This window comes from Hypanus sabinus, chromosome 7 (genome assembly GCF_030144855.1).
Source record: "Hypanus sabinus isolate sHypSab1 chromosome 7, sHypSab1.hap1, whole genome shotgun sequence".
Classification (NCBI taxonomy): Eukaryota; Metazoa; Chordata; class Chondrichthyes; order Myliobatiformes; family Dasyatidae; genus Hypanus; species Hypanus sabinus.
In genome coordinates, this window is record NC_082712.1 from 143,003,733 (window position 1) to 143,016,935 (window position 13,203).

At 41.7% G+C, this 13,203-nt stretch overlaps 1 protein-coding gene across 5 annotated transcripts in view; it reads right to left on the bottom strand.

The window, feature by feature from the left end:
• The window catches only part of dennd2b (DENN domain containing 2B), a 439,983-nt gene that overhangs the window by 94,195 nt on the left and 332,585 nt on the right, over positions 1–13,203 (bottom strand). For all 5 annotated transcript variants that reach the window (XM_059975845.1, XM_059975847.1, XM_059975844.1 and 2 more), the window contains one exon: positions 2,641–2,718. In XM_059975845.1, coding sequence (XP_059831828.1) covers positions 2,641–2,718 — 78 coding nt within the window. The remainder of the gene's footprint in view (positions 1–2,640; positions 2,719–13,203) is intronic.

Below are 13,203 nucleotides of genomic sequence, written 5' to 3' on the forward strand. Positions count from 1 at the left end.
ACCCATATCAGCAGCTTTGTCAGATTTTGTCCCACTATCTGATCACCATGATGAAACATGCACGAAAATGATAATTTTTTTGATGACAATGACAGTAATATAAACCATTCAAGATTGTTTCATGACATTTCCAGTTCACAAGTGTAAAGTGTAAAGTGTCACTCTGGATCTGATACAATAAAAAGACATAATAAGATAAAGAACACAATAATAAAAAACATAGTAAATATAAGTACATAAGATAGCTTATATAGATTAGTGGTCACCAACCCATCAATCTTTGAGACTTTCCCAGTAGATCCCAAAAAAAAGAAAAATAAATACACAAATACTGTTGAAAGATTGTTTCCAGGTTGCGGGGTTTTACTTCCGGTCATTTCTGCCCCGGTGCGTGTAACTAATCGATCTGGGGTCGATCTTGCCTTTCACTACGGCTGAGGTAGGGGATCCTGGGCTTAAAAAGGTTGGTGACCACTAATATAGATAGATAGATTGTCCATAAAGTGACAGTAGGCACCGAAGTTTCTGTATATAAGGTACTCTGACAGATGATAAAGTAGTACTGGGGGGGGGGGCTGTGGAGGAGTGAGTTCATTGGTGGGAGGGTTGATCAGCCTTACTACTTGGGGAAAGTGACCATGAAGCTTTGCTTAGCCAGCAGTCAAATTACTTCAGTTTTATAAACGATGGTTACTCCGAGCTTACCACACACCTGATATGTGGTGCAGAGCCTCACCACTGACTAACAAAATAGCTCAAGAATCTCTTGATGGAAAATATGCATGAGGAAAACAGGGACTTTGTCCAAAGGTTTATTTTGTCCCAATATCATGAAAATAGAGGCACAAGAGACTGAAGTTGGTGGAACCTGGAGCAAAAAAAAATCAAGCTGCAGGAGGAGCTCAGTAGGTTAACCTGTAGCTATGGAGGAGTTGACTGCCAATCGTCTCTTCCTCACCTGAAACTACATCTTGTTTGCCAGCTCTTGCACCACACCTCCCTATCACCTCTTTAAATTGACTACCTCCCTTTTCCTCTTTCGGTCCTCTTGGAGGGTATCCATTTAAAACACTGACTGTCCATTATCCTCCAAGATATGCTGAAATGCTGAGGTCCTCCAAGAGCTTATTACTTTTTTCACATTACATTAGTGAAACAGTAATTAGATCTCAACTCATGCACTGAGATTATTCTGTAAACCAGACTATAGGAAGAATGAGGAAGCCCCCTAGAAGCATCAAGGAGAATAGTGTCAGACAAAAGAAACTTGAGTTTATGGAGACAGCTTAGAAATTGAAAGTTTGCCTTAGTTGGGTTAAAGCTTACAGGAGATTGGTGCTAAAATTATTATTGCCTTTATAAAGTACACAGGAAAGAACAGCTTTCAACAGCAAAGAATTTGAGAACCAGTGGACACAAATTTAAGGAGACTTGCTAGACCACCTGAAGTGACATGAGTTTTTTTTTCTGTACTCAGCAAGTTTTTGTTGTGATCCGGCTTGTTCTACGAGGAAGGATACAAAATGAGGTTTAAACTTTCTAAAATGAATTGGATAATTCTTCAAAGGGGGAAAACAAGCATGGCTGAAGGGGAAGAATTCAACCGAAGAGCTAACTTAAGAATGATGGAACCAATGTCATTCTCTTGTGTTTTGTAATTTTTTTAGTTTTATTAAATATGAAAGAAAAATTGCTCTGGCACTAAATGAAACTTTGCAGCAGTTTCTGGGCCCTGTTGCTATGAATTGTTGATTACGCCAGATGAATTTCAAATTGTGATTTGAACACACTCCAGTGCAAACACCTGGAATCCTTAAAGCAAATAAGGGTTGAACGTTGGAAGTTTACATTCCCTTTAATCCACTTAACAATCTTCCAGTTTTGTTTTTAAAGCTCCCTTGACTCCGCAGTGATTAGATCCAAACACACTTAAGGTTCAGTTGGTAAATTAACTGCCCACTGTAGGCAAGGAAGGTTACACATTAATTGATTGACGATGCCCAAGAAGCAGATCCCATTGATGGACAGTACTCTGGACCTCGACTGCAACTATGATGCTGATCCAGACAGCAATGAGGAAATCAGTGTTGGTGATGGCTATTCCTTGACCATAAAGGCTAGAAGGCTTTATGGACACATGGGAATTCAGAGGAGTGATTTGTCACTGAATTAAACCCAATTAAAATTGATTATATGGTTGCTTATATGCTTGATGTGTTCTCCTATTGAAATCTAGATTCATTTTAAGCTTGCTGATTTGAGTCATCTTTCCTATGTTAGCTTTTAAAATGTAGTCTTTCTTTTGCCTTGATGGGATTTGGATTATCTGCATATTGTGAAAGACACTGCATAAATTTAGGTTTTTCTTTCTTTGTAATTGTGTTTACTGGAGTCCACGAGAGCAGGAGAGCAAGGCAGGTGACAAGGAGTCTTCTTCAAAAAGATCTTGGATTTGTAAAACCCTTATTTTCTGTGAATAACATTGATGAAACCCACACTAAACACAGTTCAAAGAACAACATTCTTCCCATGGAATGGAAGATTGCCTCAGAACCACATTTGAAATTCATGGAATTCTTTCATTCATAATTAAAGTCAAAGATCCAGTTCACATCTCATTGCTCAATTGTCACATAGTACCTTTGAAAAGAGATTGAAGCAGCCCAAGCGACTGATGACACAATAAACTTCTGGCAAACGAGGACCTTTTCCACTTGGCTGTAATTATAAGAAAACAAAGTATAAAAAATATGAATACTTGTCTGAATGTATTAAGCCTACATGTTATATGGTTAAAAAATGAGTTGCCCTTCAATGTTATTCACTTCAGTGTCTTGATGACACACAGAGTCATACAGCATGGAAAGAGGCTGTTCAGCCCACTATGTCCTGTCAACCTCCAGGCATCCACCTGCATTTATCCCATCTTTCTCTAAATAGCCTGTAGCCTTTAATGTCAAAGTGTTTCAAGTGCTCATAGAGACATCTCCTAAAGATTATCAATGATTCTGTTCCCATCACTCTGTCCAACAGTGCCTTCCAGGTCTCTGGGTGCAAAAGGTCCCCTCAAATCCCATCTAAATCAATTACCTCTTACCTAAATCGACATCCTCTGGTGAATCACCTCTGTACCCTCTCCAGCATTATCACACCTATTCCAGAGCACGGTGACCAGAATTGAGCTCAGTACTCCAGCTGAGGTTTGACTAATGTTTTGAAAAATGACTTATTAAGGGAGAATTATTGTAATGCATGGATTGAAACCATGGCTGTATTTCTACTGTGTTTAACTTTTCCAATTTTTAATAGCAATGAAAGACATGGTGACTAGGAAATGCAAAATAAATTCTAAAATACAGATTGTGAGAAATAGAAGAAAATGCTAAAGGAATTAGAAATTCCACAATTTAGAAGTTTGGGGTAAGAATGAAAACAGGTGAGTAATGTTGCACTGGGATTATTTTTAGTACCAAGACAATGAGGGGAGAAGCAAAGTGTCTGCCGTATTCACAGATTAAGAAAAAGAAAAATTAATATTTCACAGCTGCAATGACCTTGTGCACCTTGACTGCAGCTATTGATAAATGTTACATTTGGTTGCTAGGAAGTGTATTTTAATGAAGATATTAATAGACTAAGGCTAGTTGGTGGAGTTCACATTTGACTTAGGAGATGATTCCCTTTCCCTTATTAGGAATTGAATTGCTCCCTTAGGCTCTGCCTGATTAAATCAACTAAGTAAATTTTTTGCTTAAAATCATATTGTCAAGACTGCTGGAATGTCGACACCTTGCCAGGGGCTTTGGACAACCCCCAGCTCATAGCTGTCCACAGCATATGCCAATAAAAACATTTTCCACCCCGGAAAGTTTATAATAATGAAAACAAAAATGAAGCATGACATTTCTTTTCATTAAGTGAATATATTAAGTAAAACAAGAGATCTGAGATTTCTACATGATGCACTTAAGTCATGCTGGAAAGCTGCAAGATTCCCGTTTCTCTTGGTAAACAGGGATTCTGCTAAATCTCCACTGAAGTTGTAGCCCTGAGAATGTTCTCTGCCTATCAATCCAGCTCAATGTATTGATACTTTAACTATTTTTAATCATTCCAGTCTTTGTCATTTAAGAACATAGAAGATAGAATAGTACAACACATTACAGGCCCTTTGGCCCAGAATGTTGTGCCAACCCTCAAACCCTGCCTCCCATATAACCCCCCCACCTTAAATTCCTCCATATACCTGTTTAGTAGTCCCTTAAACTTCACTAGTGTATCTGCCTCCACCACTGACTCAGGCAGTGCATTCCACGCACCAACCACTCTCTGAGTGAAAATCCTTCCTCTAATATCCCCCTTGAACTTCCCTCCCCTTACCTTAAAGCCATGTCCTCTTGTATTGAGCAGTGGTGCCCTGGGGAAGAGGCGCTGGCTGTCCACTCTATCTATTCCTCTTAATATCTTGTATACCTCTATCATGTCTCCTCTCATCCTCCTTCTCTCCAGAGAGTAAAGCCCTAGCTCCCTTAATCTCTGATCATAATCCATACTCTCGAAACCAAGCAACATCCTGGTAAATCTCCTCTGTGCCCTTTCCAATTCTTCTACATCCTTCCTATAGTGAGGCGACCAGAACTGGACACAGTACTCCAAGTGTGGCCTAACTAGAGTTTTGTAGAGTTGCATTATTACATCGCAGCTCTTAAACTCTATCCCTCGACTTATGAAAGCTAACACCCCATAAGCTTTCTTAACTACCCTATCTACCTTGAAGGCAACTTTCAGGGATCTGTGGACATGTACCCCCAGATCCCTCTGCTCCTCCACACTACCATGTATCCTGCCATTTACTTTGTACTCTGCCTTGGAGTTCGTCCTTCCAAAGTGAACCACCTCACTCTTCTCTGGGTTGAACTCCATCTGCAACTTCTCAGACCACTTCTGCATCCTATCAATGTCCCTCCGCAATCTTCAACAATCCTCTACACTATCCACAACACCACCAACCTTTCTGTCATCTGCAAACTTGCCAATACACCCTTCTACCCCCACATCCAGGTCGTTAATAAAAATCACAAAAAGTAGAGGTCCCTGAACAGATCCTTGTGGGACACCACTAGTCACAACCCTCCAATCCGAATGTACTCCCTCCACCATGACCCTCTGCCTTCTACAGGCAAGCCAATTCTGAATCCACCTGGCCAAACTTCCCTGGATCCCATGCCTTCTGACTTTCTGAATAAGCCTACCGTGTAGAACCTTGTCAAATGCCTTACTAAAATCCATGCAGATCACATCTACTGCACTACCCTCATCTCTATGCCTAGTCACCTCCTCAAAGAACTGTATCAGGCTTGTTAGGCACTATCTGCCCTTCACAAAGCCATGCTGACTGTCCCTGATCAGACAATAATTCTCTAAATGCCCATAGATCCTATCTCTAAGAATCTTTTCCAACAGCTTTCCCACCACAGACGTAAGGCTCACTGGTCTATAATTACCCAGACTATCCCTACTACCTTTTTTGAACAAGGGGACAACATTTGCCTTCCTTCAATCCTCCGGTACCATTCCTGTGGACAACGAGGACTTAAAGATCCTAGCCAAAGGCTCAGCAATCTCTTCCCTCGCGTCGTGGAGCAGCCTGGGGAATCTTCCATCAGGCCCCGGGGAGTTATCCATCCTAATGTATTTTAACAACTCCAACACCTCCTCTCCTTTTATATCAACATGCTCCAGAACATCAACCTCACTCATATTGTCCTCACCATCATCAAGTTCCCTCCCACTGGTGAATACCGAAGAGAAGTATTCATTGAGGACCTCACTCACTTCCACAGCCTTCAGGCACATCTTCCCACCTTTATCCCTAATTGGTCCTACCTTCACTCCTGTCATCCTTTTGTTCTTCACATAATTGAAAAATGCCTTGGTGTTTTCCCTTACCCTACTCGCCAAGGACTTCTCATGCCCCCTTCTTGCTCTTCTCAGCCCCTTCTTAAGCTCCTTTCTTGCTACCCTATATTCCTCAATAGATCCATCTGATCCTTGCTTCCTAAACCTCATGTGTGCTGCCTTCTTCCACCTGACTAGATTTTCCACCTCACTTGTCACCCATGGTTCCTTCACCCTGCCATTCTTTATCTTCCTCACCGGGACAAATTTATCCCTAACATCCTGCAAGATATCCCTAAACATCGACCACATTTCCCTGCAAAAACATCATCCCAATTCACACCCGCAAGTTCTAGCCTTATAGTCTCATAATTTGCTCTTCCCCAATTAAAAATTTTCCTATCCTCTCTGATTCTATCCTTTTCCATGATAATGCTAAAGGCCAGGGAGTGGTGATCTCTGTCCCCCAGATGCTCACCCACTGAGAGATCTGTGACCTGACCCGGTTCGTTACCTAATACTAGATCTAGTATGGCATTCTCCCTAGTCAACATACTGTGACAGGAATCCATCCTGGACACACTTAACAAACTCTGCCCCATCTGAACCCTTGGAACTAATCAGGTGCCAGTCAATATTAGGGAAGATAAAGTCATTCATGATAACAACCCTGTTATTTTTGCACCTTTCCAAAATCTGCCTCCCAATCTGCTCCTCAGTATCTCTGCTGCTATCCAGAGGGCCTATAGAATACCCCCAGTAGAATAACTGCTCCCTTCCTGTTCCTGACTTCCACCCATACTGACTCAAAAGAGGATCCTGCTACATTACCCACCCTTTTTGTAGCTGTAATAGTATCCCTAACCAGTAATGCCACCCCTCCTCCCCTTCCCCCTCCCCCATCCCTTTTAAAGCACTGAAATCCAGGAATATTGAGAATCCATTCCTGTCCTGGTGCCAGCCAAGTCTCTGTAATGGCCACTACATCATAATTCCATGTATGTATCCAAGCTCTCAGTTCATCACCTTTGTTCCTGATGCTTCCTGCATTGAAGTACATGCACTTTAGCCCTTACTACCTTTACACCCTTTATTCTGCTTCTCTTTCCTCAAAGCCTCTCTATATGTTAGATCTGGCTTTACTCCATGCACTTCTTCCACTGCTCTATCGCTCCGGGTCCCATCCCCCTTGCAAATTAGTTTAAACCCCCCGCCCCCCCCACCGAACGATGCTAGCAAACCTACCTGCCAGGATATTGCTCCCCCTCGAGTTCAGGTGCAACCCATCCAATCTGTACAGGTCCCACCTTCCCCAGAAGAGATCCCAATGATCCAAAAATCTAAAACCCTGCCCCTTGCACCAACTCCTCAGCCACACATTCAACTGCCATCTCCTCCAATTCTTACCATCACTATCACGTAGCATTGGCAGCAATCCTGAGAACGCCACCCTTGAGGTCCTGTTCTTCAGCCTTCTGCCTAGTTCCCAAAACTCACACTTCAGGACCAAATCCCTCTTCCTGCCTACGTCATTAGTACCAACATGTATCACGACTTCTGGTTGCTTTCCCTCTCATACCAGGATGTCATGCACCCGGTCAGAGACATCCTAGACCCTGGCACCTGGGAGGCAACAAACCATGCGGGTGTCCTCAGGTCCACAAAATCTCCTGTCTGCTCCCCTGACTATAGAGTCTCCAATGACGACAGCTCTCCTCTTCTCCGTCCCAACCTTCTGCACCACAGGGTCAGACTGACAGAGGCCTCTGGCAGAGGGCCTGTGGAAAGCAGCCAGTAAGTGAGTAGGCCAGTGAAGGAGTGGAGCTTTGAGGCTTTGACTCAAGAGGCTTCAACAAGAAGAGGCGGAGGATGAGCTTGTTCCCAGTTCATCTTTGCAGTGCCTCCTGAGACGGTGATGTGCCTCTCCTGTGAGATGTGGCAGTCTTGGGGGAGCTTCCCTCACCCACAGAGTCACATCTGCCAGAAGTGCTTGCAGCTGGGCGATCTGGAAAACGGTGTGAGGAATCTGGAGCAGCAGCTGGATGACCTTCGACTCATAAGGGAGAATGAGGCAGTCATGGATGAGAGCTACAGGGAGGTAGTCACACCTAGGTTGCCGGAAGCAGGTCGTTGGGTGACAGTCCGAGGGGGGAAAGCGAAGGTGAGTAGACAGGTAGTGCAGAGCACCCCTGTAGCCATCCCCCTGAATAATAAGTCTACCGTCCTGGATACTGCTGGCGGGTATGACCGACCAGGTGTGAGCCACGGTGGCAGGTGGAATCATTCATGAACTCTTGGCAATGTGCTTACTTAGAACTGAATGCAAGCTGGCATGGGCCAATACAGCAAACTGTACGGAAAAGGCTGTGTTTGCTGTACAACCTACTGGTAGGAAAATGAAATTAATTTCACTCTTGGGGCCCACAGACCACAGGTTGGGAACCCCCTGTTCTAGATGAAAGAATCCTCATGACATCTAATCATTCTAATGCTGGTTAATAGTGTTCAAACACGACAAATGGTTTGTAGTGTTGCTGGATGAGTTGCACTAACTTAGTCAATCCATGGTCTACAGCAATCAGGCACCATGAAATATCGGACCACTTGGCATCAGCCAGGCAACTGTTGCGGCCTTCTGCAACAATGGCTGTTGCAGATATGCATGTGAGTCAGAATATTGAAGCCAGAAGACTCAAAAGAAAGGTTTTAACCACACTTCCTTATATAGTTATCAAATACTTCTGAAAGTTAGGTTTGTAATGTGGAGACCCGTTACATCTTGTCGAAAAAAATAAGATTTCAGTCATGGACGTTAGAGGTGGAAATTTTCAGTTGCCAATAAGTACACTGGCATCTGGAAACAATATTCTACATTGCAGATGTGAGGGTTACATCTTTGTGTGGAAAGTTAATTACAAATTCTTTTATTATACAAACAACAAATATTACCTAGAAATCTCACAAAAGCCAGTAAACAGCTATCTTTTAAGATATCCTACAACTCCAAAACAACTTAGCATAGATGGCTGAATTTGGATTATTGAATATTTCAAAATCTATTTAATGACATAAGTACTTAAGAATTTTATAACAGCGTTTTGGGGATCATATTTTGTAATTTGATTTTTTTCTGTGATGACTAACACTCAATGGCGCTAGCATCAACACGAAACCAAACAGTTACTTGAGAGTTCAGCTGTACTTGAACTTGCTCTCTCATGCTGTTCCACTCTCCACCTTGATATTTACAAAATCTTGAACAGAAATAAAACTTAAGAACATGCAAATCTGTGGGTTGTTAACAGCAGATTCAGTTTTTCTTTCCCTGAATGGAATATCAACACTGGAGGAAAGAAATATTGAGAGCATATCTAATAAGAAATATTGATTCATAACACAATTTTGGGGAAATCTTCCTGCATTTGCATACATTTCTGCGTTTCAAATCAAAAATGATGAAAACACTGAATGTGAACATCAATGTGAAGTGGAATAGTGTTATCTTTCAAGAGTGCCAAGCACAAACTGTATGTGACCGCATGCATCAGTGACAAAGATACCATGGGAAAAGAACAACAATAGACAATCTTAACCCAGATGAGTTTGATTTATTTCTTACCCAGTTGCAGAAATGCTCGTTACTAGGAAGCAAAGTTTAAATTATGAAAGATTCTGGATTTTTTTCCCACTTGACCAAGTAAAAGTACACCCCAATATATTTCAATGCAGCTTTGCTTCTGTGCTTGAAGGTATCACTTACTTACAAATGCTCAATGGTATTCTGCATGGTAACTACGAAACATACAGTAAGTAATACTAATGAACATTCGAAAACCATTATAGGCACTTATTTCACAAGTAAAAATGTAAATTATGGAAGATCAGATGTAAATTGGATAGATGTGAAGGTTTACAGCACACAATTAACCCACACCCAGCAATTACTCCATTCCCAGCAATCTTACTTCTGGCTGCAAACCCACAGTATGCAGATTACAGCCAATACTAATTAATCACCTTGTTCACAAGTCTCAGCAAGGATGTTGTGCCACTTTATTAAAGATGTATAGTGGCTACAGCAGGGACTGGCAAGGTAGACTGGAAGCTGGTCTGGGACATAATGCATAAGAAACTGTGGGTATAGACATTTTGATCATGCTCTACGTGTTTTATGGGATGGTGGGGTGGGTAAGTGGGATGTCCTAATGCCATAAAAGGCAAGGAGGCTCCCAGGTGTGGAGGTTAAGATGCAGTGACAGGACATAAGAACTTGAATACAATGCCACAGAATTTCAAAAGTTAGGTTATGATAAAGTATTGTATACTCCCCAGCTATATCAGAGCCTCATGGTCAAAATACCACACCCATTGATTATTTTCCACTAATCCCTACCGATGGGCATCAGATCTAACAGCAAACACTGCACTTTTTCACATTACACTACTGTAAGGTTTACACCTTGCACACTCTCACAACAGTTCCACCATTGTGCACAAGTCACAGATATGCTTCTCCCTCTCTTTCAAGATGCAGCATCTGACAGCGACGTAACCGTACGACTTTATGGTCGCAGAGAAAATGGATTGGCCATTCTGGATGGTATCACACAGGTCGATGGATATGGGCAGTGAGATCTTTGGCCTATTGGCTGACCTGCCAGAAATCTGTGGACAGGGCTGAGGGGCTGGGGAAAGTGCAGCACAAACCTAGGGCTTCTGGCTTTGTGCAGAGCTTGGAGCTCTTTTGATGGTGGACATGGTGGGGAACTATACAGCACACTTATGAATACAACCAGAATTCAGCGTCTACTGGGCTATGTGTCAACTTCTTAAGTAAAAACAGGTTAATGTCCAGGTGCTGCCACAGATACTAACTCTTCAAAGCACAGCCTATGCCATGCAAACACAGGTGCTGCAATCGCAGCCCCAGAGAACAGAGTGTTACAGCAGTCAAGATAGCCTAAAGATCATTAGGACACTGAGGCGTCCAAGGATGACTCCATGGAGAGCAAATCCTGCATCATCTGTTAGGATGGCTGTATTTCTGACCCCAACTTTGTTACTCCAACAGTACTCTCACTCCTGCCTAATAAAGGTAGCCTGATCAGACCAAAATACTCACTCTGAAACACCGGAGAGGAAAACCTACCCTTGCAACCCCAGAACTTCAAGTACAAATGTCCTCCACTGAATGACTCAACACCTATTCTGCTGCCACTGAGGCAGAACTGTACAAAAGTACCAAATAGGTTAAGACAGAGTGGACCAGGGGAAAACACAAGGATAGTTTGTTGAAATATCTGTGTACTTTGATATATTAATTTGGTTTGGATGTTTGTTGTCTGGTAACGTTAGCTGTTGAATTGAATTACATTATGGCAGTAATGGAATGCAAACTGAATGCAAATCAACATCACAGAACCAATGCAACCCATGAGCCGCTCGGCCCATTAAGTTCATCCTAGCTTTTTATAGGGCTAACTATTCAGTTCCCTTCCCTTGCACATTCCCCATAGCCTCACAAATTAATTTCACTTAAGTGTTTTCATGCCTCTCTTTTAAATGTTCTAGCCTATTCTGTTTCCACAAATATTCCAGCAGTAATTTCCACATCATTAACACCTTCTGCATAAGAAAAGGGGTTCACTCATCTCCCCATGTGTCTTTTGATCTGATCTCCCTTTTCTGCAAACCTCCTCCAGGCCTTGGTTGAGCAACTATTTAGCAATGAGGTGTCCAATGTGATATGCCCAGCAAATGTGTGCGCGCAGATGACATGCCATATTGGATTGATAAAACCAAAATCAAAGGAAAGCATCTTTTGCACTTGTCTGGACAGAAAGAACAATAGTTTAAAGTTCATTAACTATATTTTACTGAAGTGTTCCTGTGGAATCAAGCTTGAGCCCATGGCCTCTGATGCAGAGTCCGGGGAACAAAGGAAAGTCCAATTGAAAACATGACCATTTCATTCTTTTTTCTATGCTCAAGACATGGAAACAAACAAGGGCGTTGCTGCCTTTCAAATGTTGTTAACCAACCTGACCTGCGCTCAATTTCCCCAATACTCACTGGAGCTGCAAACCAAATAGCAAACAGGGGCCTCTGAGATCTCTTAAAGTAATGTGGCAAAAGTGTTGTCCTCTGTCAATAGACTAAATGCTGTAATACACATTCATTGAAGTTAACTTGTGACATGCTGTTGGAATGCAGTCTTCAACACTTATGCGTTATTACATGGCAGATTTTGAATTCATGTGAGAGAAAGAATTTCTGCAGAATCTTAAAGCACAGAAGGAAGACATCATGTATTCAAATGATCCACTCCTTCATCTTTCCCCCAAACAGCCCTGCAATTCTTTCTCTTACAAGTAATTATCCAATTTCCTGCTGAAAGTTTGTTGAATCTGCCAATTTCTTGCAATTAGTTTTAAACTTACTTTTGTGAAAGTTTCAAGGAATGATGATAGAAAATGAAAAACAGATATTCCAGGCAGTGTGGTGACCATTGGCCCCAACTATCTTGCTTGTGTCTAGCCCCGACAGATGTATTCACATCTGATTCCTTATATTATATTTTATTATAGCAGAACCAGTTCTAATAAAATACTGTTTGCTACACAGTAAAATTTAATTTCTACAAAAACATGGACATAGTTTCTCCAGTTCAAGATCTTATTAATTTCTCTGACTCAGGATTTTAAACTTCAGTTCTTGCTTTTGTTAACAGTGGAAAATGAAGGCTCTGATTCTGCAAGCAATAATGCAAATTTTGGGCAATTTTCTTTGCTGACCACCTATGTTGTAGGCATAAAATAGGGTCAGTCACACAGGAGTCATGTATGGCTGTAAATGGAACCACATGCAGACCATACCCCCTAACAAAGTTTTTCAAGACATAACAGCTGAAAGTTTATTGCAAACTATGTTAATACCACCAACAGGAAAAGCAATGCAATTTAATGAGTACCTTTACATTAATTGTGTGCATATGAAAGGAACCTACACGCAGACAAATCTAATCAAGTGAAATACAGAATATCTTGTCAAGAACTGGTCAGATTCAGAAGTTATTTTGTTTGCTACATACGTCTTTATGTTCAAAGATTTAATTTATTCATTATAAATGACAAAATGGCACTGGTGTACCACAGAGATGTGTTGTGGGCACTTTACAAAACGTCCAAATATACTTCTATTCTCACTGCAATCTACAGCCTGTAATTTCTCTTCAAGTAACATGCCTTTGAACCATCTTAGGGAACTAGCAATTTCACGGTGTTCAGAAGGACTTGGCTGACTTAG